The 26,544-nt window shown below is 42.1% G+C and overlaps 1 protein-coding gene across 1 annotated transcript in view; it reads right to left on the reverse strand.

Moving 5' to 3' along the window:
* Nucleotides 1-3,308: 3,308 nt before the first annotated feature.
* Nucleotides 3,309-26,544, reverse strand: part of CASTOR2 (cytosolic arginine sensor for mTORC1 subunit 2) — a 265,353-nt gene continuing 242,117 nt past the window's right edge. The window contains exon 9 of the mRNA XM_077482300.1: nt 3,309-14,982. Within this exon, the coding sequence (XP_077338426.1) occupies nt 14,917-14,982 (66 nt within the window). The 3' untranslated portion in view covers nt 3,309-14,916. The remainder of the gene's footprint in view (nt 14,983-26,544) is intronic.

Consider the following 26,544-nt stretch of genomic DNA (forward strand, 5'->3'; position numbering starts at 1 on the left):
AGAGAGAAACTCTAGCTTGTAGCCTGTGGAAATCAGGTCGCAGACCCATTGGTCGGATAACCGGGAGGACCACCGGGCAGCAAACTTCCAAAGGCGACCCCCCCACCCGAGACATGGGTGGGGGCAAACCTTCATGCTGTAGCACTTTTGTTCGCAGGCTTGTTAGGCCAACGTTTTTGACTGTCCGTGGGTGTCCTGTCTGGCTGGGGGCGTTTTGTCGAATCACCAGACGGATGAAAAAGACGCTTGTGAGCGGAAAAAGAGGGCCCTTGCCTGTGGCGTGGCTCCTTAGCCTTCCTGGCCTGTGGGAGTAGAGTACTTTTACCACCAGTGGCATTTTTAATAATGTCATCCAACAAGGCTCCAAAGAGCCGGTCGCCAAGGAAGGGAAGATCCGTCAGGGCTTTCTTGGATGCCTGGTCAGCATTTTAGCCAAATCAGGCGCCTCAGCACCACAGCTGACACTGAAGCCCTGGATAACAGAGGGAGAGTATCCAGGGCCGCGTCACAAACGTACTTAAAGTGGTTGTAAACCCTTACAAACCACTTTGACCTACAGGTAAGCCTAGATTAAGGCTTACCTGTAGGTCCAAGAAATATCTCCTAAACCTATACGGTTTAGGAGATATTTACCTGAAGACAGCCACCGCTGTCTACGGTGCATGCGTCATAGACAGCGGCGCGCAGGTGCACTGGGTAGGCCGCAGATCGCAGCGATATGCCGCGAGTGTCGGCTCCCGTGCGCATGCGTGGGAGTGACGTCATCGCTGCTCCGGCGAATCACAGCGCCGGAGCAGCGAGACCCACCAAGAAGATGGATGCTCGGAACTACAGGGGACAGCGGTGACTTCGCTGGCTCCTGTGTCAGGTAAGTGACACATAATGCATTACTATGCGATGCATAGTAGTCCATTATGCTTTACCTTTGCTGGGAATCAAAGAGGAAGTAAACCCATCAGGGTTTACTTCCTCTTTAAGGCCTTGCACTAGTTGGTCTGCTAGTTCCACGCAGACAGGGGAGGCCTGTTGGTCTCCCAATTCACGGTGCAACAGTTTTGCCCACTCAGTCAGTGTCTGCGACACCAGTGCAGATGCCAGTACTGGTCTTACGGCTGACCCCACAACCGTAAACAAGGAACGAGCCACCGCCTCGGCCTTCCTGTCCTTGGGATCCTTGAATACAGGAGTCCCCTCAACCGGGATCGTGGTTACGTTCTTTAACCTGGATACTGGGGGTCGAGCTCTCCCCAGAGGACGGGGGAGGGGGGGGACAGGGGCCTTTTATGCGCACCTTTCCTTCCACGCACCGCCTCTATTTTTGCAACAAATGAGTTAAGGACCGCCGTCAGGGTGTCCATGGGCACAGCACTAGCCGCAGGTGACCCGGTTACAATAGCCTGGAGTTCGGGGGAAGAAACACCAGTTTCTGAAGCCATGCTGACCCTACCCGGTCTGCCACCTGAAAGGGGACTTAGGACAGCGACGGTCCCACCCTCCTGCTGCTGCTGGCTGGGGGGGGCTCCTAGCGCCAGGCTCACCACCCTGAGGTGTTCTGTGAAGGTTACTAGCCGTGCCTGTAGTCCCCAGGAGGTTACCCAAGTACACAGTGAAGAAGCTGTGTCGGCAGCAGCAGTAGAGAAGAGCGGTGAAATGATCTGCAGAGCTTGCTTCAGCGTTCAGGGAATGGCCGCCCAGCATCCTGTATACACAGGAAACAGCATGTGATAGCACATGGCATGCTGTCACTAGAGAGCTGTGGCGAAAAAGAGCACTCGAGCCTCAAGAAAATGTCCGCCAATGGTCTGAATAGGAAAATCTTCCAGAAAATGGCCGCTGAAGCTCACAAGGGGAACCTGCTCTGCCCCATCCAAGATGGCCATCGGACAGCGCCATGAGAAACTCACCCACAGATCAGTGCTGCACCAACCAGCAAAATACCTCCACAGGCACCTCTTTGGGACCCCCCACACCGGAACCAGGACCATCGCTAACCGCACAGATCCCATACCTGTGAGAGACCCAGCGATCCCCTGTACACACACCGCCAGCAGACACATGCAACCAGGAGGGAAGATAGGGACGTGGGAGAGAAGAGAAGGTGGTGAGGTGGCCCCCGAATCGACCTCCCAGGGAATGCCCAGCTGCTCAACCCCCCGAAGCAGGGAGAGCTGTACTTACCAGTCCTGAAGAGCTGGGAGACATTCCATCACAGACCTACTCCGGCAGTTGATAGAAGATCATAGGAACATTCATCTTGCGCAAAAGCATAAGTCTTGCATCAAAAAAATGGACCGAAGGGCCCGCAGGGTTCCTAGGTCATTCTCCTTCACTAGGCAAAATAAAACCGGAGCTGCTGGGGCAGCAGGGAGGGTTGTTAGCACAGGGTCCGCCCCCTGGGCGAGACTGACAATTCTGAATGAATGAATGAAATACTTGTATAGCGTACAATGTTACAATTTTACCTAGTTCTCCTAGTGGCAGGCTAACAAACCCACTTAGTTACAGAGAGAAGCTGTGTCGGTCGGTGAGTATAAGAGAAAAAGATTCTGTTAATGCTTTGTGCAGAGGCATAACTAGAACCTTAAGGGCCCAGATGCCAGAAACCATGATGGGTCCCTCCTTCCATCCGATCCCCGGGCTTCCTATTTTGGGAGGGTGTACATGGACATCCTCCCAAAACCGTGCTTCCCACATGCCCGCCCCCTGGGACATCCAGCGCAATCACAGTGGCCCTTTACCATGTGATGTCAGCTGATTACATCATCAGTGCCAACTATCAGTGCTCATCAATGCTGCCTACAAGTGTTACCCATCAGTGCTCATTAATGCCGCCTATTAGTGCCCATCAAATCTGCCTAGCAGCACCACCTACCAGTGCTCATTAATGCCGCCTCACAGTGTCCATTCGTGCCACCTATCAGTACTCTTCAATGCTGCCCATCAATACTGCCTGAGTTCTGCCTATCAGTGTTCCTCAGTGCCCATCAGTGCAGCCTATGAGTTCTGCCAATCAGTGCTCATCACTGCCCATCAGTGCCACCTATAAGTGCCTATCAATGCCTCCTGTCAGTGCTCATCGGTGCCTCCCATCGGTGCATTCTCAGTGCCCCCTATCAGTGCCCCTCAGTGGGCCCTGTTAATAGCAACCCCGCTGGGCCCCCCCCCCCCCCAATGACGGAATGCCAGGGCCCCATTGCAAGTGCGACCTTGGTAATTCCGCCACTGGCTTTGTGAATGTATCCTATGATCAGAATTATATGTATGAGTGACACTGACTAGCGTGAAAAAAAAAACACAGGACACAAAAATATGGTCTTTCAAACAAAGTAAAATAGTTTTTATCTATTCATTCACAAATCCTACACAAGACTAAGTTCAAGGGTATAATCATCAATAAAAAAACACAATTTCAAAATACAGATATGAGAAAGGCACTGATACTAAGAGAATGAGCAAAATAATGAGAAAAGACTCACTTTTCTTTTATTATAAAAGTAATACTTCTTTTCTTTGGATGACTTGTGCCTTGTGCAAATTAACACCAAAGTAATGTTTTTAAAGGTAACCATTTGACATGGAGTGTGAAAATTATCTGGAAAATGTACAAAGAGAAAGAATTCGGTATTAACACCCAACTTACACGAAGATTTATATATTGCCTGTCTTTTTTGGGGGCAAAACTGCATTTTATAATCCTGTGATTATTCTTGACAATTATTTTGTATAATTGGAATATGCAAGCCTTCAAGCTACTGTTCAGGGCCAGTCAACTGAAAACTGTCAGTTAATTTGTGAATGGATTTTAGCAATCCATATTGTCCACTGGCTTTCTTATCCCCTACGATTTTTCTGTGTCAAGTAAGCTTCACTACCTTCCAGTTCACCACCCCACCTGAAGCTATATTTTTCCAAATTCTTTTGTTTTTTTTCTTGGCAGATGAAACACCATCAGGCAGTGTGGGACCATTCTTGTAGGGTGATTTTGGTACTAATCACGTCTAGAGATCTTCCAAAAGATGGTATAAGTTGTGTTGTCACTAAGCCTGCTAGAATCTACACAAAACTTAAGTGTCAGTTTTGTTTGTATCTACCCTTTAAAGAGGGCCCATCACTTTCACAGGTGTCTTAAGTCATCAGTAATGTTATTAGTTCCTTGTGATCGTATAAACTCAAGAGTTCACAAAACCCACTTAATCACTTAGTAGTTGAGATAGAAACCCAGCAGGTACAATCAGTACTTCTTACTATAAGATTGTTAGCACCCACTCTTAAGGGCCATACACACTGGCAGAATATCGGGCGGCATCAGCTGGTTCAACAGAAACCAGCCGACATTTGGCCCATGTGTACAGTGGCCCACTTCTGTCGATGGGTTATGACCAAAAAAGGTATGCTGATCAGCACCAGATCAGCTCTCTCACCCAATGGCTGAGAGCGCTGATCCTTGTGTTCGGGAGGGGGGGCATCCCCATCAGAACACAGTAGCTCAGTGGGGGAGATCACAGTACTAGCATCAGATTGTTAGTACATCGACTCATCCTGAGCTTTTCACTTTTTTTTCATTCAGCCCACTGGGTTGAATGGGCAAAAAAAAGGATAGGGTGTACCAGGCTTTAAAGTGTGACCGTTGTCTGACAATAGCAATATCTTTATCTCAAAATTAATTTACTGCAGATAATTTGCATATTTAGTACTACTAGTTATAGTAGTAGCACAGACACAATAAGGGTCCTTTCACACGGGGCGGATCAGTTCTGATCCACCCCGTGGATATCCGTTTGCTCAGCGGGGATCACTCCGCCGATCCCCGCTGAGCAGGGAGATGACAGGTCCGTCTCTGCATAATGCGCAGGGACGGACCTGTCACAGCGCCGCTCTCCCCTATGGGAGATCGGATGACGACGGACCGCAGTGCCCGTCGTCACCCGATCAGATGACGGATGGAAAAATAGCTTTTTCCTCCGTCACACTTTTTCGGATTGGAGCGGGTCGGATGTCAGCGGACATGTCACCGCTGACATCCGACGCTCCATAGAGCTCTATGGAGCACCCGTTCAGGTCCGCCTGAAAAACTGACAGGCGGGTCTGAACGGGACGTCAGTGTGAAAGGGGCCTAAGTCAAATGGAACAATGCCCAATTTTTATTCAGTGTTTACAACTGTGATGTGTGTATTCTTGATATTCATAGGATGTAAAACTTATGAATGGCAAGAAATATGTAGACAGCCTAGAATAGTAAACCTCTGTTGATATTTTAATGACAATAAATGATTCGAACTCAAGAAGCTCCTGTATGAGAGATCGAGTCAGTTTAAAAATACTGGTCGGTGGCCACAAGGGTGTAAACTGTAACAATCAATTGAGCGTTCATTAGTATAAACTCTACAGCATGTTTTACCAACAGCACCATGTTTTAAAATTAACAGATCCTTTTACCATAAACTAGTATTCCCATGTATTGCCAACCTACTAGTAATTTAAGGTTTCATTTTGAAAACCAATAAGTGACAGCAATTTTTAGCCTGGAACATATGTAATAATTTACTGCAAGTAATAAAGCCATTTTTCTTTCCACAGTAGACCTGAGCTCAGAGCAAGTTTGGCGTGGCTAAAGAAATCTCATCTGATATGGGTTATTACAGGCATCTAAGAATTTAAGTTTTTACTACATTTTTTTTTACTTTTTTGGCTGGTTACCACAGCTTTAACATTTGCTATACAAATACAGAAATCTGGTGGTTGTGGGAAACCTCAACTTCTCCTTTCTATCACTTGCTGGGAATCCTCTTTTACTTCTCGCAATCAATAGACAAAAGCCTACAATAAGTAAAGGAGGCTGTACAGATATTAAAAAGTCATCTGATTCAGTGACAGTCGAGTTGTTTGTGGCCAAGTCAGATAGAGGAGGCATTTTTGGCCAAAAGACTGCAGTTTTCAGTGTTACTGCAAATGTATTCAAGCGTGTTTTGGATCTTGGTAAGTTAATTTTGGTATCTGAAGAAAGACAACCTGATATTTTCTTAACATAAGACTTGTTCACACCAGATGTATTTTCCAGTAGCACCTGTTTATACCAACATGTTGCAATGAGGTGTGTTAGAAAATTGCACTGATCAACAATTGTCAATGAGTCAATAGAATGAGATCCCTTGAAAACATACATTTTGGAAATACGTGTCGATAGGAACATACAACATGTATCCTATTTTAAGCACATATGGTAAATGCATCCTTATTGTCTAGGGCACCCAACATGAAAATGCATGAAAAAAACAATATATTGACTTTACAGCATAGAACAATCCACAACTGAGTCTAAGTATTGTAATTAGTTACATGTAACTCAATTGAGGTTATTTACAAAAGGCAAATCCACTTTACACTGGAAGTGCAGTCGCTCTAAATCTAAGGGGTAGATCTGAAATGAGTGGAAGCTCTGCTGATTTTATCATCCAATCATGTGCAAGCTAAAATGTTGTTTTTTATTTTCCTTGCATGTCCCCCTTTGGATCTACAGCAACTTTACTTCCAAGTGCACATGCAGTGCAAAGTGGATTTTCTTTTAGTAAATAACCCCCATTGTCTACATAGGTTCAGATTTGACTAAAACTTTTTAAACCTTAGACCCCATCTACTGAAGGGTTAGCAGATAATAAAACATTTCACGTTGTTGTTTTTTTTATTTAAAACTAACTAAAGTTTTAAATAAAATTTAAAGTGCACAAGGCACTTCCTTACTGAATAAGCCAAACTGAGAATAGAAACATTAGGGCCCAATTACAAATGACTACATTAAGGCAGCCTATTCATCTTAAATGAGCTAACACCTCAATAAATGAAAAATAAACCTATGCGATTTTTGCCAAAGCAGCACACAGCAACACACAAAGTTCTCATATCTGTGCGTTGTCATGCGCCATAATGCTGATGCATTTTAAATTACTGTATATGTGTTGGGTGTCATTTGTAATGAATAACAGTGCCCTGCACATACACAAATGCAGCTCAAGTGTGTCCAAAGTTATTAAAGATGGAAGGAGTTCCAAAATTGTTTGTTTCCAAACCAGTAAAGGTTATTACAATTTCCATGTTGCATGAAACCAGCAGAACTTTTTCACATAAGTGAAGAAGCCATCCAGCAGTGCTTATTAAACCAAACAGTGCAAGGAACCATGTGCAGTACCTATTACAAATGAATCAGAATTTAACTAGTACTAGTCTATCTCCAGGAGAGGGACTTCTGATTGCCTGAAATGGGATACAGCACTTAGATCTGAGCATTATCTATTCAATAAATACAAAAACGTTCAGTGAATATGTTTCCAAAACATGTACAATATATATTGTATAAAGACTAGTAAGAGGACCAGAGTGTAATAGCATTAGCTTGATGTGACTTCAGTGGATGAGTTCAGCTGGCCATAGATGGACTGAAATTCAGCTGATTTAGTAGAGACCGGATGAATTTCGATTCATGTGTGCCCACTCCTGAACGACTTTTACTGCATGGAAAAGCTAGAAATGTTTTCTCAATCACCAACTGCAGCATATTCAATATTCAAACAGTGTATTTTAACAGTGGAGAGTCCCCACTATCAGAATACAATGTCTCAGTGGGGAGGATTCCTCTTATCCACTTTGATTGCATGGTTGGAGGGATCCATTTGCTTTTTTTCTATTAATCTATGGCCAGCTTTATCCAATATAAGCAGAGGAGTGAGTAAGAGTTAATTATGCATCTCATTAGCATTATTAGTTCAGGCAGTCAAGTCCATGATATGACATGTTGCAGCACTTTAAACATTGTTCTTTCTCGTCTTAATATTAAGACCAAAAATATGTAGTGTAGATGCTCCATACAGAAACATTAAATTCTTATACAGTTTACAAAACCCTTATTCTCAACCTGCCCAATGTGGACAGCTCCAACTTATACCATCTAAACCCTTAGGCCCCCTTTACATGGCAAGCCCGCTCAGATTCGCCTGTCCGTTTTTCAGGCGGATCCGAGTGGGCCATCCATGGACTCCTATGGGGAGACGGATGTCAGCGGAGATGTGTCCTGACAGGCACCTCCCAGCTCAGTGAGCAGAGATGGACTTGTCATCTGCCAGCTCAGCAGAAACCAATAGAGTGATCTCCTGCTGAGCTGGCGGACTCTGCTGAGCAGATCCGCCTCATGTGGAAGGGGCCTTACTCTCAACCCACCCCCAAATGACGGTTATTTCCACTGCTAAAAATGTGATGCATGTTTCAACAAGAATGTAAACTATAATTTCTCAAATAAAGCAGACTATCAGAAGTAAAGCCCTGAAGATAAACACAGCCCTGGGTGAGGTGTTAAAGGGACTGACCATACCTTTTGTAGTAGAAATTTCCCTGCCAGCAGTTTCCTATACATATACCAACTTTCTAACATATGTAAATAAATGTCATAAAATATGTCACCAGGGGAAGGTGGTTTCTTTTTTTGGTTTCCATCAGGTGTTTGCAGAAACTCTGGCAGCACAAGCAATGAGATTTATATTACAAAAATACAATAAGGTGCCTTATGGTGCACCTTTTACCCAGCACTGAGCTCATGATTGTTTTTTTGTTCCAGATGCAGGATTGTTTCAAGACATTTTGGTGTAAATATATTAAGGAACACCAAAGTGAAACTTGAGTGTTAAATCCAAGTGGCAATACATAATTTATCACGCAACAGCACCTTCTTGAAAACTATTCACTAAAACATTGTTGCCGAAGCCTGTAATCAGGCCCCACCAAACATGCAGATAACCATACAGTATGTATAGATGGACTCACTTGTTTTCCATCTAAGGCTAGGTTCACACTATTGCAAACTGGATGTGAGTTCCTAGCATCCAATTCGTCTCTCTACTGAGCCGGTTCACATATCTCCGCCTTGGCTCAGGTGTGAATTTGCACAGGAGCCCTGTGCGTCTTTTGGTCCATTTCAGGTTTGAATTCAGCCAAAAATTCGAACTGAAATTGGACCTGAAACGGTGAACGAAGACACACAGGACCCCTGCTGTGAGCCGCATGTAAACATAGTGTGAACCCAGCCTAAGTGTTTTAGTTTACTGTGGGGAAAAAGGGGACTGCAGCGTGACCACAGGTTTGAGAAACATTGCACTAAAACTTCAAAAGGATGATATAGTGTTTACTGTGGTGTCTTGTATCGCATGGATTTTAATCTATGAATTGAAACTAGGAAACGAGAGATTGACCAACTATAACAGGGCAAGTGCTTATATCACCTAAACACATTACTTAAGTCACATACATCTCCATCAGAATGCAATCTTTTCAAGGACTAACTTATTGTACATCCAATCTGTATTTTTGTAACTGCACAGTGTATACAAAATCCTTAGGATACTTACCTAAAATTGCTAACGTGGCATTGCTAATATGTACTATACTAAACAAATGGAAACTATAGCCAAATGTAGAACTCCACTTTGCTGGTGTGAAGGGGAAATGTTTATAAAACAATGGCCAGCCTCTCAAGGGACATGGATTAAAAAAAAAAATCACTTTAAAAAGGAAAAAAAGGACACATCACACATTCTGTTTGACAAATGGCCTGAGTGCAATGTTTACAAAAATAAAATATCGTTTTCAATTTTTTCAATCCTTTAAGGCTCAGAAAAGTTGCTGCAAGATTCAAGTAATCCATTATTTTGTGGTCCTTCAAGGCAGCAACAAGATTACACTACTTGCTGGTGTAAAGACTCCAATAGCAATTCCTCCACAAAAAAAAAACAAAAAAAACCTATGCAACTTTTCTATGAGCAAGTCTTTGGCAAAGCAAGAAAATATGCAATGATAAAATGCTGTGGCTTCATGCATATCATAGAATGTTTCACAAGCAGATGTAAACGTGTTTACTTTAGAACATGCTTTCCAACCGACAATGGTATTAAGCAGTCGCTCCAATAAGTGTTGTTTAAAATGAAATCTACATATGAATAAAAAATGGCTATATCATCAAATTGGCTTAATGCATAGGTTGATCACCCTAACCATGCTTATTAATAAACCATATCTTTTAATCTATTGGGACCTAATTGGAAGATGAGGGTAGTTGCTAAGCTAGGTTTTCATCCAATTATTAAGAAGGTAGCCATTTTAAATCAAGTGAAATAGTGGCCTTTATTTGCATAAAATATTGTTGATGCCTCCTCTGTGTCAAAATAACAAAAACACTTTAAGAAAAATCCTAATATAATATATGGGGGTTGCCATTGCTGGCCTCCCTCAGAAAATACCCAACACTCTGGTTAGAATGCTTTTTTGGTCACTGGCCTGAAACAAAATTGACAAATCATTACACGGAATGAAATCTTAACTCCTTATCTGCATACCTGTTCAGGTTCAGGGACTCAAGTATTGAAGCAAAAGGATCATCATGACAGTCAGGCTTCTAGCATTTTTAGAAGGAGGGGCAGCACTTTTAACCTTGTTTCTCTCATGTAAGCAAGCTCTCGATGATCAACTTTAGAACCATTAATGTTAGCATTTATTAACATGTGTTCAGGATTTCCCCATAAATTCCCAGCAAATTATAATGTGTAAAATTAGACTAACAAGAAATAGTTTGTTTAAAAAAAAAAATGGAGGAAGCTCACAGATGTGAGATCTATCTCTACAAAATTCAAAGCTTTAAGTCTATAATCAGCAGTTTTAATTTTACTGGCAGGGTAAAACCTTAAGGCCCATTTAAAAAGCAACAGCCTGATCATTCCTAAAAAAATAAAAACTTCTGGCACGGCTGTGTGCTTTACAAATAAGCCCTCTATGGGACAACATTTGCTTTGGGATATTTAAATGCATGGAGAAAAAAAACAAGAAGTGTCAGGAGGAGGATAGTCTGCCTATGACCTGTCAAAACCATATAACCAAGCTCACTTTCCACTATGGAATGTTCTCTGCTGTGTTATGCAGATCACAATCCGAAAAAACACAAGAGGACTCCACAATACAACGACTCAAAAAATGCAGATGAAATGTGGAGTAAGCACTGTGGTGGCACTACCATTATGAGAGGGGCACAACGTATCATAATGTTGAAAATCCTTTTTTGGATCAAGTATAGTAAATTATAGTTAATGATGCTTCTCTAGGGCCTCAGAGGTTATACTATTTAGTACATTACTGATAACAGACAAAAAGGAGCCAGGCATTTTCCACAACTACTACAATTTGTCCGTTTTACACAGCCCACAAGGTGTGTGTTCCTCCCCACATCTTGTAAAGGATAGCAATCGAAATATAAAAATTTTTTAAAGCTTGTAATACAGAGAATATATGCATGGCCATTGCCATCTTGCAATACAGAAAGGTTATAAAAACCTACAGTGTCTGGGAAAATTACTGTTTTTATTTTTTTATTTTTTTTAGGGTGCTTGCATATGGTACGGATGTTTGAACATCAGTATTCCTGGCCAAAATGTCTTGCGTTTATATTGTGTGTATTTGCACATACACGTGTAAAATAACTTCTAGCTCTTTTTTTGACCTCTTCAAATCAGCAATTTACATGCATATGCACGTCCATGCACCAAATACTAACCAGCAACTCTGATTTCAGGATTATTTTTTTCTACTTATCTATATGCAGCAAGTTTATGTGCCTGTGTGTACATGCACATTAAAAACAATGCGCTGCATTTAGATAAGTCAAAAAAAAAAAAAAAAAAAGCCAGTTGGAGTAAAAACACTGCATTTTTAGGCAGCCGTGTGCATGAGGCCTTTGTTAATAAAAAAATAAAAATAAATAATGCTTAAATGTATTTTTAGTTTTTGTGTCCTCAAAAATTAGTTTTCATGTACATTTTAAATTTACCTTTGTGCCTGCATGTACAAGTTAAGCCAGCACAACTATATTTGGGAGAATATCTATCACATGACTGAACTAAAGCCCTTTTCGTATAAAGTGGGGCTAGGGAGGAAATTATTTAAAGGACTTTCACATGGTTAGCATGACAACTTGAAGTGAGTTTTTATCCTAGCTTTAACTTGGTTGATACCTAATGAAATGACTTGTCAGCATTTTTAACCAATTTACTGCTAAATTTTGGATATACTGTATGTCTTGAAACATGCAAATAAAATACAGTTACAGAAAGCTCACACATTCCTAACAAAACTCCCCTAATTAAGATATTACATTTTTAGCAGCAGACTGCTATTTAGAAGTGAGGACTATTACCTGGACTTGCCATGATATGTTATAAACACGAATTGTAAAAGTTTAAACAGCTTATGTTAAAAATAAGATCCAATATGATCTTACAGTAGAGAAATAGATGCATGAAAATTGAATGTACTCTATGCTCTTGGTAAGCCAAGTTTCTCAGGATTAGCAATCATTTATGACCAGTGCAGAAAAATTCTTTATACACTATAATAGAAGCAAACCCAACCCTGACCAAACAGCTTGCCACTCACGGATACTAGGGATTAAACATGATGTCCAAGGACACAAAATTACATTTTACAATGCAAATACATTTTTTAGATTTAAGATTTACACTGGTGCAAACTGTTATTGCATACATGTGTGGCAAGCCACACACATTCAAGATGGCCAGAATTAAACTGACCGTATTCAGGGTGATGATCTAACAGGAGGATCTCATGGATAACTGGTGAAAAATTTTAATGTAAATTACAAACAAAGGTTTACTACACAATGAAATAAATATATAGGAGATTTGTAACTGACAAAAGATTTGAATTAATGTCCATCTATCCTAGGATTTACAACAGTCTTGCCTGACAGCACAGTTAGCTTTGTGACATGACGTTTCTCTACTTTGTGGTCACCTTCTTGCCCCAATCATGTGACTGGGCAATAGAGGAGCAACAGTAGACTGGTAAGCTCATCCCTCTGCTATCTTCAGACATCAACATGTTCTATCTCAGAACACTATAGTAAGTACACCTGACTGGCTCCCAGTCTGAATGCTGCTGTATAAATGTATTAATTAGTATGAAGTCAAATTTAAGGACTTACACTAGTTATATATAAAAAATGTTTTATTTAAAAAAAAATGAATTAAATCCATAACTGTAATATTTAGTGTTGTTTTTATGAGCATGGAGTTCAACTTTAACAAATAAAGCAGAAAATACTTTGTAAACAGTTAAGGAAACGTCCAATTTCGGCGTGGACCCTGGAAGAAGCTCATAGCCTACTGCAACAAACACTGTTCATTTCAGAATGGATAATGATTTTGTATACTTGATTACATAATTCACAATTGGCAAAATACCACCCTTGCAAAGGCTTCAGTCATTCTGAGAGACCTTTTAACAGTTTGTCACAATAGTCCACTAGCCCCTACCAAAGGCCATACACAATTTGTTGGATATGCTAATTAGCTACTTACATTTTTCTGCTCAATCCCTGCATTAAGATACATGACCCTGAATATCTTCAGTTTAATTGTGGCCACACTGTATTTTATGTGATCTAGTCTCCTCCACAACATGGACTTTTCCAATATTTGTGAGGATGACAGTATAAGTTCCTTAGGAACCAATGAAATCACACTACAACAAATTGGTAGGGTGAGTTTTCATAAACATTGGATCAGCTCACAAATTGGCAGCCTCCAATAAGTAAGTAAAGGTGACCAGTACACATTAAGCTGGAAATCACTCTAATCTGGGAAATTTATTCCATTCATGCATGGCGCATGAATCCGGTGATTTGCCATAAATTTATACACATTTACTATTATTTAGTAAATCTCTCCTTACAAGGTGCAAGAGCTTCAAGGCATGTGTTTGCAAAAGATAAAGGTGACAGTATATAAAGGGTTAGTCTAGTGCTTGTAGTGTAACATTGAAAATGTAGGCTTAGGACAAAACTCTCGACATGCAAAATGTTCTTTTCAAGTCAGCAATAAAAATCAGTTAACAAATCACTGTCATGAACTGCTAAAACAACGTTTTTTTTGTTTTTTTTTAACCAACAATGAAACACTTGTTTTGCCTTAGAGGCAGCTTTCAAAGCAAGGCTAAAGAGAGGATTGTAGCTTGCATGAAAAGCATGGACATGGCTCACAATTTAAAAACTTTCAGAAGGCTCTTTTAGGCCAAAGAGTCACTACAAAAATATAGAAAATAAAAAAGCACAATTCACCATGCAAAGAAATAAAAAGGGGGTAAAAGCAGAGTCAAGGTGCAGAGAATTATACAAAGCTGCCAACACTCCCTCTTTCATTCCTACATGAAAATTACAGTGAGATTAGCTGACAACAATCACCTCCAATCATCACTTTCCATCTATGTTCCAGGCAGGAGCAGCCCTTAAACTATTGCTCTCAGGAATGGGCAAGGGTAAGAAGCTAGAGAGACCTATTTAAATATGTAGTACTAGTTATGGTAATACAATCTTTATGCAAGTCTGACACCATTTCAAGAAGAATAGATGAATACAGTGCAATATTCTTTACAATTGTGTGATGTTCATTCCACTTTAGGCTTGCAAACCTCTTCACAAAAACATTTTCGAAATGAAACTTTCACACTCATCTATAAGAAGGTGCAGATCATACATCTACAGCCAAGGCTTTACTGCATCTCAGTAATAACTAATTGCAACAGTGCAATGCAATTTTTTAGTTTTTTCCATTTTTTTTTCTTTTTTTTTTGTTTCTTTTTGTTTCTTTTTTGTCCTATACCAAGTTAGCAGGAAGGTTACAGATCACTTTGGAACTAAACATAAGAAAAACCATATGTGAATAAAAGAAAACAAAAAACTTTCAGGAGATTCTCATATTCATCTCCAATTCAGTGTCTTTCATCCTTCATGGCACCTCTTGAGATTCAGCTTGTCTTGAAATACTGCACAGAAAAAAAAACAAAAAAAAAACATAGCCACAAGGCAGAAGACTTCTAACGCTTCTCCGCTTGGCTGACTTGGAGCGCATTAATGACACCATTGATGTTTTCTTCAGGTACCTGCAAAAGATGAAACCGAATATGGAGATTAAATCTGCTGTTATAATGTACTGTTGAATAAAGAGCAAATACACTGGTCACCTCCCTCTATGTAGTGGAGAGAAACCCAGTATAAAAGCTTTGGTGCACGTGACAGAGCAGCAGCCAAATCCATTACTATTTACCTTGTCATATCTACGCAGCCTACAAATCCAGAAAGGATCCATAACCTGTTGCTTCATCTTACCAGCAACGATATATTCTAAAATTTTGGTTGATTCAATCTGTTTTGTGTTTTATACCAAAACTTGGCCCACAGTCATTTTCACTATGGCAACCTCAGCAGTTTAATTGTGCACTGTATCTGTTTGGCAGAGTGTAAGGATGACTTGGGCAGAAATGTTTTGTTGTTAGTATTTTGCTGTGCTTTCAGTTCCTTTTGTGTCTTGTACTCTGTTTTCCTGCCTTTTTTCATGTATACATTAGAATATTTGAAGCAATGTAGCCTTTTTATGTTCTTCCCTTACTATATAATACTATAAACATACTTTAGAAGTTATGGTCAAAACTTTAAAATAATATATTATATTTTAGACATATTTATATTTTCTTGGGATTAAAATGTTTAAAACTCAGCTATAAGAATGTTTTCAAATTCTAAAATATATAAGGCCATTTATTGTCATTCCCACGAGAATATCTTGAAATTCTTCTTTGCTTTGTATCATCCGTACTTCAATATGTCTAGTATGTCTTTTTATTTCTGGTATCACATAATTTGTCTTATATTCTGTACATGTAATTTATTTTAACATAAAATAACAATTTTTGAACGAGAAGCAATGTAGCCTACATAAAAAATAAGAAAAAGTCACGGATATAAAACTATAAATATCTACATCATTGATATAATTAAATATCAGATCTCTCAGGATATGCAAAACATTTGAATATATATACACATAAATATATACACACACACATATATATGTTAATTTATCAGCATAATTGTGTGCAACAGTAAATAGGCAAGTCAAAAAATGGCTGCACATTATCATACCACTGTATATGACTGTAAAAATGGAAATATGAGCCTACAAATCAATATGTTAGGATTATTTTACACAGGCCTGGTTGGTAAAACTATTATGGTAATCACCTTGCAATTGGACCCCTTAAACACACATTTTCTGGATTGCAAAGCAAATAGAGAGGAAATGACAAATTTCACTTAAAAAAAAACCAAGGTTCCAGCCTACATATCTGTCAGGCAAAGCTGTCATTTCCCAGTTGTGTGTAGATTGCACACAGCTTTCTAACTCTGTATATTCTTGTTCGTCCATTACTGTTATGGACAGACTCACTGCCTAATAGGAAAATCCAGGAGGCAGGTAAACATTTTTACTCAAGTTTGTCCTGTCAGAAAGGCCCATCATTCAGGCAAAGTATAAAAGAAAGCTTCAGTAGGAATAGGATCGACCACTTTTTCATATATCACTGCCTTCTTAGTTGGCAACCACAGGCGCAGATTGCCTTACAATATAGTCAGACCATTTCATTATTTACTTTGATTTTTAATTCAGCCATACCTCCAAACTTCTTTGTGAAGACCTAATGAAACCCTTTCAATAATCTCCTTTTCCAGTTAACAATTAAAGAGGAGCTCCGGGCTCCAGAAAAAAAATGAAAAGTCAGGAACTACACATACTGTGGCTGCTGACTTTTAATATAAGGATACTTACCTATCCAGGGAGTCCTCACCCGAGCCAATTCTTCAATTGGCTTCAGGCAGGGCCGCTGATAGAAATCATAGGGCCCCGTACAGCCTACCTGACGGGGCCCCCTTCAGCTCCACCCTGCTCCCTCCCCTCGCCCCTCCCCACAGATGGTCAGAGACTGCAGATATAGTACAGGAGATGGTCAGAGACTGCAGACATTCCACAGGAGATGGTCAGAGACTGCAGACATTCCACAGGAGATGGTCAGAGACTGCAGACATGGTACAGGAAATGGTCAGAGACTGCAGACATAGTACAGGAGATGGTCAGAGACTGCAGACATGGTACAGGAGATGGTTAGGGATTGCAGACATGGTACAGGAGATGGTCAGAGACTGCAGACATGGTACAGGAGACAGTTAGGGATTGCAGACATGGTACAGGAGATGGTCAGAGACTGCAGACATGGTACAGGAGATGGTCAGAGACTGCAGACATGGTACAGGAGATGGTCAGAGACTGCAGACATGGTACAGGAGATGGTCAGAGACTGCAGACATGGTACAGGAGATGGTCAGAGACTGCAGACATGGTACAGGAGATGGTTAGGGATCGCAGACATGATTGATTCAGGAGATGGTCAGAGACTCCGTTTATGGCTGAACCCAGTGTACAAATATATAGTATCACAGGGCTGATCCACTCTATTTAAACCACCTCTGCAAGATCAAGTCAGTGATTTTCCTTTGAAAGTACAACCAAGTGACAGAAAACAGCTTCACATCCAATTTCCAAAATACAAATTTTCTTACAAACAGTGAACTGGTCAGGATTACTGAGGACAGTAACCAGTTAATGGGGTTGTGAAGCTTCTAGCCTGATTCAGAGGTAAATCCTTCTCAAAAAAAGAGTTAAAATATCAAACAATCTGTGCAGCACACACAGAGCTCTGGCTAAATAGTTGATTATAAGCTGAAATGGTTAAAAACTGCTGCAGAGTGTTCCAGAAATCTTATCAGTGTGATCAGGCAATGTGCAGTTCAGGTTAGGCAGATAAAAAAAAAAAAAGTAACCAGCAAGACAAGAGGGAGGGGAGGCTGATCGAAAACCTGTACACTGGCTGATCACATAGATATCTGGAAGACACTGCAACCGGCCAGTTACATGTAACTGTGCTCCAGACGATCCCGTTTCCTGCAGAACTTGTATTGCTGTAGTCATACGTCCTTGTGTCTCCCTCCTGGCTCTCCCCCATTCAGCCCCACTCCAGCATTGCTTACAGTTAAAGGTGAGCGGGCTGAAGAAGAGGAGGGCTACATTATTTTTTTTTTTTTAATTGGTTACTATGCATTCTTTCATCTTTGTTTATATTGCCTGGGCCCCCCCTGGTGGCCGGGCCCGGTACAACAGGGCCAGTCTTACTGGCTTATCAGCGGCCCTGGCTTCAGGTACAGGAGCTGGCATCTTAAGTAAGGGAAACCAGCTGCGAAGCCTTGTGGCTTCACGGTTGGTTTCCTAATGCTCATATGCAAGTCACACTGTGGTTTGTGAATAGTCCCATAGTATTCCGGGACCTGTGATGTGTCCTAGAAGGGAGGGAAAACTTCCAGCTCAGATTGCTGCAGCAATCTGAGCCAGAAGTGGGAGCGGGTACTTGTTAAAACTGGATGCCTGCTCCCTTCCAAAATGTGCCAGTGGAGAGAGGAAGATGCAAACAAGCAGAACTTCCTCTCTTGGTTGAACTTCTGCTTTAAGTCTGAGATTAATCATTTACTACAAGATAATTCAGAGGACACTACTGCTCTCTCCATCAAATGGGAAGCCCTAAAGAGTGCTCTTTGTGGCACCTTATTACCCAGGTCACTCATGTGCAGAAATAAAAGACTAAACTGATCTCATATTCCCAAGATTAAGAATGCCCATAAGGGTTCTTCTTCTTCAAAAAACCCCTGCAGGACCACATAGACTACTTTACCAATCTTATACTTGCCAAAGGCACTGTGCTCTCTGGGCGTTCTATGCTCAAAGAAACAAATGTAGTAGACTAGCTAGATCCATTAACACCAAATGATACTTGGCCCTTTGTCTACCATTCACATTATTCACTTGTTCAGTCTGGGGTCAATTTTTCACTTATGGCCACGTCCAGGGAGTCTACATTCTCATGGAGCTTAAACTGTATATTTGCAACTGGAATATTAAATTGCTTAGTAATGGTCTTAAAGCTTTGACATGCTGGTCTAGAATTTTCTTTCTGATCTCCTCTGACAACTCACTCCTTTGCTTTTTCTGGTCAAACGTGGTCAAACGTGCACCACACTGAGCGTGTGGTGCACACAAAGATGCCAAACAGAGTGACTACATACATATATGCTTGCTTTTAAATCCATCACTTTCAGGAGGAATGAAACATTGCTTAAATGAGCTATAAGGGTACTACTGACTAATTTGTCCATAACTGTAGCATGAGCATGCCAAAATGCTACATTCCCAACCCTACCAAATATCCCTCCGCTGCTGCTAACTGTAAAGATCCAAAAAATCATCCATTCCCTCCTGTATGTGAAGAGCCCAGTACCTAACCGGTTCACTAGGACAAATGCAAAAAAAAAAAAAAAAAATCTACAGGCCGATTGGCTTCTATACTTAACTCTGCTTGTAAATCCTTCCCCACAAACTTGCACATTTCCTAGACAATCCCAAGAAGACCTTTATCCCTAAGAAAAAAGACCCATTCCAAGGTCCAAGCTATCGACTTGTATTGCTTATTAAAGCCCAGCTTCGGGAAACCAAAACATTTTCCCTTGCAGTGGGGCCGTGCCTGTATTGTAGGGGTTGACTGCTTATTTCTATGTAGGGATTGCAAAACACAATTTTATTTACCTAACCCTCTGCTCCCCCATGCTTTGACGTCAGAAACTTCGATCAAGAAGCAATAAGAAATCTAGTTGGGACACTGTGGGGGCAGGTCTAGAAGTGGAAAATCAGATAAGGAAATCTACTTTTCCATGCTAGTAGATATAAATGAGGAGTTAACTCTAGCAGTGTAGATACAGACCCACTGAAAGAGAATTAAAAATTTTCTGGAGTTCAGCTTTAACATAGATTTAAACATTTATACCAAAATTCTTACGAACAGAAATAAACCACACATTCCCTTTCTATTATATGCCAAGCAAGTGGGATTTGTGAGAGTTATGAGAATCCAGAGACAACACGATCAAGGCTATTACCCCTATTGACTACACCACAGGAACTAGACATCCTCTTTACTGTCTCTCACTTCATCAGAGAAGGTGCACGATTGATTAGTTTTTATATACTACAACAAACTGGCCTTCTTTATGATTTTATAAACAAAATGATAGCACTATATTTTTTCTCCATAACTCAGTACATATGAATGGCATTTTCTCTAACACTATTTGAATTCACAAGGGGACAAGCCAGGGCTACCTTCTCTTCCCTCATCTAAATATACTGGGGATAGAGCACAACACCTCTATACAGGGTTTTTAGTATTGGAAACTTCCTTCATAAACTGGGAGTTTACGCAGGTGATCTCTTACTATACATTAGCAAGGTCAGGGAGGCTTTTTATTCCTTGCTTAGGGGATTGGAACAGCAAGGGTTCCTCAACAATTTAAATAAACACTTCTACGGATTAAAAATAAAAAAATTAACACTTTTAAGTCAGAGGTACTGAATGTCTCTTCCCCCCAGAATAAGAGAAAAGTCAATTTGTTGGTGTGCAAAAAGACCCGTAATAGGACAATGAAGCATGGCCAGCTTAGCATCCTTTGGAGTTATTAAGTAAAACAGTTTGAAGCAGTCCAAAGGTTCTGGACCAGAATGTGGTCAACCATGGACATACAGTAACCACCCGATATGGAGGACATTGTATCATTGTCCATAACCCCTGAAACATCTATCAGTGTGGTTTTGGGTTTGCTTGGGCTATACGGGTAAGAACCCAATACCACCTGAAGAGAACCTTCCAAAGTAATTGTATTACAGGAACATTTTACTATTTTCGACCAGGCTTGGCTCCAGTACTCTAGGTCTATAGAAGTTGCAAGATCTCATTCTTGGTGACCCACATAAGAGATGGTTGACAGGGAGCCACGAATAATCAATATGACATATACTGTATATACATTATATTTCCTGCTGCTGAAATAACATGATTTACTTTAACCACTACAATACAGGGCACTTTCACCTTCCTTCCCAGCCCAATTTTCAGCTTTCATCGCTCTAGCGCTTTCAATGACAATTGCGCGGTCATGCTACACTGTACCCAAATGAAATTGTTATCATTTTGTTCGCACAAATAGAGCTTTATTTTGGTGTTATTTATTCACGACTCCGTTTTTTATTTTTTGCGATATAAGCGCAAAAAAAGCGGAAATTTGGAAAAAAAACAATATTTTCTTTTTTCTATTTGAAAAGAAATCCAATAAAATCTAATTTTGTCATAAATTTAAGCCAAAATTTATTCTGCTACATGTTTTTGGTAAAAAAAATTCCGTTAAGTGTATAATAATTGGTTTGTGTGATCAGGGACATATGTACGCAAATGATCATGTACATATGTGTGCAGGTGATCACGTACATATGTGTGCAGATAATCATTGGGACATGTGATTTTAGTGGGACATATGTGGGGGACATGTTTTTATTATTAGGGACATGTGTTTTTATTATTTGGGGACATTTATGTTTTGGGGACATGTGTGGGGACTGTGTTTGTACTGTGTGGTGTGTTGTGTGTTGACCCTAGACTGATGATCAGTGAGTAAAAAGCTGTAAAAAACAGCTCATACTCACTGATCATCAGCCGGCTGCAGCGTTCTGCTCTCCTCTCCTCAGTGATGACTTCCGTGTGAGGAGAAGAGAGCCGATTGCCTAGCAACTGGCTGTTTGTTTACATCACATGACGGCCGTGATTGGACACGGCCGTCATGTGATCAGGAGGGCCAATCACAGAGCCCTCCTGCCGATCTGAGATGTGACGTGTCCGGGTGACACGAGCACATCGGGATCGCGCCGCTGCGCGGGCACGCGCGCGCGATCCCGCTACTTCTGAAGGACGTTCCTGAACGTCCTATCAGGAGTAGACGGCTCCCACCCGGCCGTATATATGCATTGGCTGGGTGGGAAGTGGTTAAATAATCCGCTTGGTCTCCTAATGATATGTCCCCTGTGTGTGTTGTATAAGAAAATAAAGAAGCTGTATATACCTTACTTGTGAGCGCTGATTGGCGGTCACGTGACCTGCTGGCTCTCTGTCAGGGGAATCTCAGCCCTCCCCCCTGCATCTGCCACATTACCGCTGAAAAGCGCTCACAAATAAGGTATATACAGATATATATATATATATATATATATATATATATCTATAACATACACAGGGGACATAGCCTCAGGGGACCAAGCAGATTATTTTAAGTAAATCATGAGGGTTAACAAACCCTTACGCCTTTTGAGGCTCTTTGCTTCTGCACAGCAGACAACCAAGTGAGAAAATCCTAAGAAAAAAATCTTAAGGACTTTCTCCTATAAGTAGCTGCATGTCTTACCTGTTTCCGCCATTGGAGGGAGTAAACTTACCATGCTCTCCAGGAAACAAAAGCTCAGTGTCAGCCGGTCCACTGAGCGGCTCACTTCCTCTGCTGTAGGCTCTGCCAGAACTCTGTACGGGGGGTCCTCTCGTTGTTTCGGGGTCCACGGCGCTCATTGGAGGGCATGCTTTTGAAGCCAGTTTGGCGGGGAAGCAGGGGGGGGGGGGGGTGGTTGCTGCCAGCCACAGCGCAGGCCGGAATTTTTTTAATAAACCCCCAGACGCCAGAGCTCTGCATACAAGTGGGACACAGCAGCTTGGGGCACGTAAGCAACACCATGTGTGTTGGATGCAGGCACACCAAGATGCCTTACTCAGCATTAGGCTGTGCAAATTAGCAGCATATTGTTTGTATTGCTAGATTAGCTCAGCAGTTGATGCACCTGCGCTAGTACCTTTGCTTTTTTCTAGCTTAGAACTATGCCTTCCCGTAGAAGGAGTTCAGGGGCAGGGAAGAGGGGCACTAAGGTGTCGCCATTTGGATCTGGGGGTCCTAGTCATGCCTGCCTGGTTCCATCCTCCCCTACTGGAGCCGCACAGGATGAGCCATGGCTCCTGTCAGGCTTTACAGCTTCTCCCAATACGTCACAGCGGCATTAAATGGTTTAAAGGAAAAAAAACTTTACTTTAATTGCAGCGTCCTCACAGAAGAGCAGAAAGCGTGGTAGGTCCCCTTCTGCTGCTCTAAATCCCCCATGAGATGAGTCTGATGATGATGATACTCCATCAGGGGACAAGGATCAGGAGCAGTTGGATGAATCGGGGGAATCAGAGAAGGCTTTTTCTGCCTCTCAGGTTCTCAAATTGCAGGTGCAATGCTATGCAGAAGCCATACGTGCTATGTACAAATTGCCCTCTTCTGAGTTAACCGAGTCTGCTGTTTCTTCCTTGGGATCATTAAAATCTCTGCAGGCTGCCTATACTTTCCCGGTTCATCTTTTATTGGAAAAACGTATTTATGCTGACTGGGAACATCCAGACAAGCTGTTTTCTCCTCCTAAGAAATTTGCTTTCCTTTGCCCAAAGGGGGAAAAATTTACCAAGAAATGGAGCTTGCCAGCAATAGATGTGGCTATTTCTTGTGTGAACAAAAATCTGACTTGTCCTGTAGACAATGTTCAGGTGTTTAAGGATCAAACTGATAAAAATCTGGAATCTTTACTCAGGTCCACCTTTAGTATGGCTGACGCTGTAACCCAACCTGCTGTGGCAGCGATTGGCAGTGTCAGGTACTAAAGGAGCAGGTGAAGCAAGGGGCTTAAAGATCTTCCTGCTGATCAGGTCAAGCTATGGGCGGACCTGCCTAAGGCCTTATGATTTGCCGTAGACGCCATTAAAGATTCTATTCAACGGGCTTCCCACCTTAACCTCCTGCTGGTACACATGCGCAGGATTCTGTGGCTAAAGCATTGGTCAGCTGAAGCTCCATGCAAAAAGCTTTTAACCGGTTTCACCTTTCATGGGGAACAGCTGTTTAGGGATGACCTGGATCCAGAAGATCTCTAGTGGTAAGACCCTTTTACCAGCTAAGAAAAAGAGTAAAAGTCCTTCTTTTAAATGTTCTCTCTCCCCGATTCCTGGGGCCACAGCCACCAGGGAGTGGTGACGGCCTTTTCAGCCAGATGCAAGGCCCAGGGCCAAGCCCAAGGACAAAAGAAACCTTGGGGTCGGAAATCTGCCAAGCAGAGCCCCAAAGCCTCCTTATGAGGGGGCGCCCCTGCTCGGCTGAGTGGGGGCGAATTCTGCGATTATCAGGGGCTTGGCAGGCGGAAATCCCTGGGATACAAGCTGGAGTTCTGAGAATTCCCGCCTTACCGTTTTCTAAGGTCAAACATCTCCAAAGATCCAGTAAAAAGAAAGCCCTTTTTCTAGGCATTGGATCACTTGCTATCCCAAGGGGTAATCATAGAAGTTCCCCTAAAGGAGCAAGGGTTGGGGTTTTATTCAAATCTTTGTGGTTCCAAAACCAAATGGGGATGTCAGACCTATTCTAGATCTAAAGGGCCTGAATCAATTCCTGAACTTTCGACCCTTACGCATGGAGTCAATCCATTCTGTGGTCTCCACCCCATTAGGGGGAGAATTCATGGCATCAATGGACATCAAAGACGCATATCTACATGTCCCGCTCACCAAAGATTCCTAAGGTTCGCAGTAGAAGAGCGCCACTTCCAGTTTGTGGCCCTACCCTTTGGTCTGGCTACTGCTCCTCGTGCATTTATGAAGATTCTAGCCCCCGCTTCTAGCAAATCTAAGGGCACAGGGCATATCGGTGACGGCATATCTGGACGACCTGCTACTGGTAGAGCAGTCGGTAGCACGGTTAAACCACAATGTGCTCAGCACGGTAAAAAACCTAGAGCACTTAGCTTGCAGTCCTTAAAGAGGGTGGAGTATTTGGGCATGATCATAGACACTGCCCAAAGCAGGGTATTTTTACCTGAGTCAAAGATCAAGTCTATAACAGAATTGATCCAGACGATCAAGGCAAGGAAGGAACCATCCATTCGTCTTTGCATGAGGTTGTTAGGAAAGATGGTGGCCTCTTTCAAGGCCGTTCCTTACTCCCAGTTTCATTCGAGACTGCTGCAAAACAGCATCCTATCTGCCTGGAACAGGAGAGTCCAAGCCTTGGACTTGCAAATGTGCCTGTCATCAGAGGTGCGACAAAGCCTCAGTTTGTGGTTAAAAATCTAAAATTTGAGAAGGGGAAGGTCCTTCACTCCAGTTAACTGGAAGGCGTTATCAACAGATGCCAGCCTTATGGGCTGGGGGGCAGTTCTGGAAGAGGCTTTGACACAAAGCAAATGGCCCAAGGCCGAAAAGGAGCCTGCTCATCAATATTTTGGAAATTTGGGCAGTGCATTTAGCCCACAGAGCCTGGATGTACAAGTTGCAGGGTTATCCTGTCCGGATACAATGCTACTGCTGTGGCCTATAGCAATCATCAAGAGGGCACCTGGAGTCAGGATGCCCAGAGGGAGGTGAACCAAGTACTCTTTTGGGCAGAAAAGCATGTTCCCTGTCTTTCTGCAGTCTTCATTCCATGGGTAGAGAATTGGCAACCGGACTAACTGAGCCGCCAGCAGCTGTTAACAGTAGAATGGTCTCTGCACCCTGAGGTATTTTGTGCCATATATCGGAAATGGGGTACCCCGGATGTAGATTTATTAGCCTCCAGGTTCAACAGGAAGTTGGACAACTTTGTATCGAGGACAAGGGAGCTTCTCGCATATGGAGCAGATGCGCTAGTGATTCCATGGGATCAGTTTTCTCTGCTCTTACCGAGACTGCTTTGCAGGGTCAGGAAAGAAGGGAAACCAGTAATCCTGGTGGCTCCAGCTTGGCCCAGAAGATCCTGGTACACAGAGATAGTAAGGATGGCGGTGGGAAAACCTTGGGTTCTTCCACTCCGCTCAGACCTGCTCTCCCAGGGATCAGTATTCCATCCTTCCTTACAAAGTCTAAAGATGGTTTGGCTGTTGAAACCTACATTTTGAAGAAATCTGGCCTTTTGGGTCCAGTTCTCTCCACTCTGATTAATGCTATGAAGCCGTCCTCCAGGCCCATCGATTACAGAATCTGGAAGGCATATGTTTCCTGGTGCAAATCCAAAGGGTGGCCATCCTCAAAAGTATGTCATTGGTAGAATTCTTGCTTTTCTTCAATGGGGATTAGAGATAAAACTGGCCCTGGGCACTATCAAGGGTCAGATCTCGGCCCCATCAGTGTTCTTTCAAAGACCACTTGCATCTCATTCCCTAGTCCGAGCTTTTATTCAGGGGGTATTGCGGTTAAATCCACCAGTCAAATCTCCTTTGTGCCCATGGGATTTGAATTTAGTCTTGTCTGTTTTAAAGAAACAGCCCCTTGAACCTATTCGCCATATCCCGTTGCTCCTGAGTAGGGAATCAGCCTTTCTAGGCACCATCTCCTCTGCTAGGAGAGTATCTGAAATGGCAGCTCTCTCTTGTAAAGGGTCTTATTTAATTGTCCACAAAGGCAAGGTTGTGTTGCGTCCCCACCCCACCTTTCTCCCTAAAGTGGTGTTGGGTTTTCATCTAAATCAAGATATTGTCTTGCCTTCCAGACCCGCAGTCTGCGGAGGAAAAATTATTGCAATGTCTAGATGTAGTGAGAGCAATAAAGGTCTATCTGAAAGTAACTGTTCAGACACGGAAGGCTGATGTTTTGTTTATTCTGCCGGAAGGTCCAAGAAAGGGCCAAACAGCATCAAAATCT

This window comes from Lithobates pipiens, unplaced genomic scaffold (genome assembly GCF_037356315.1).
Source record: "Lithobates pipiens isolate NorthernLeopardFrog02 unplaced genomic scaffold, aLitPip1_a1.2 Scaffold_16, whole genome shotgun sequence".
Taxonomy (NCBI): Eukaryota; Metazoa; Chordata; class Amphibia; order Anura; family Ranidae; genus Lithobates; species Lithobates pipiens.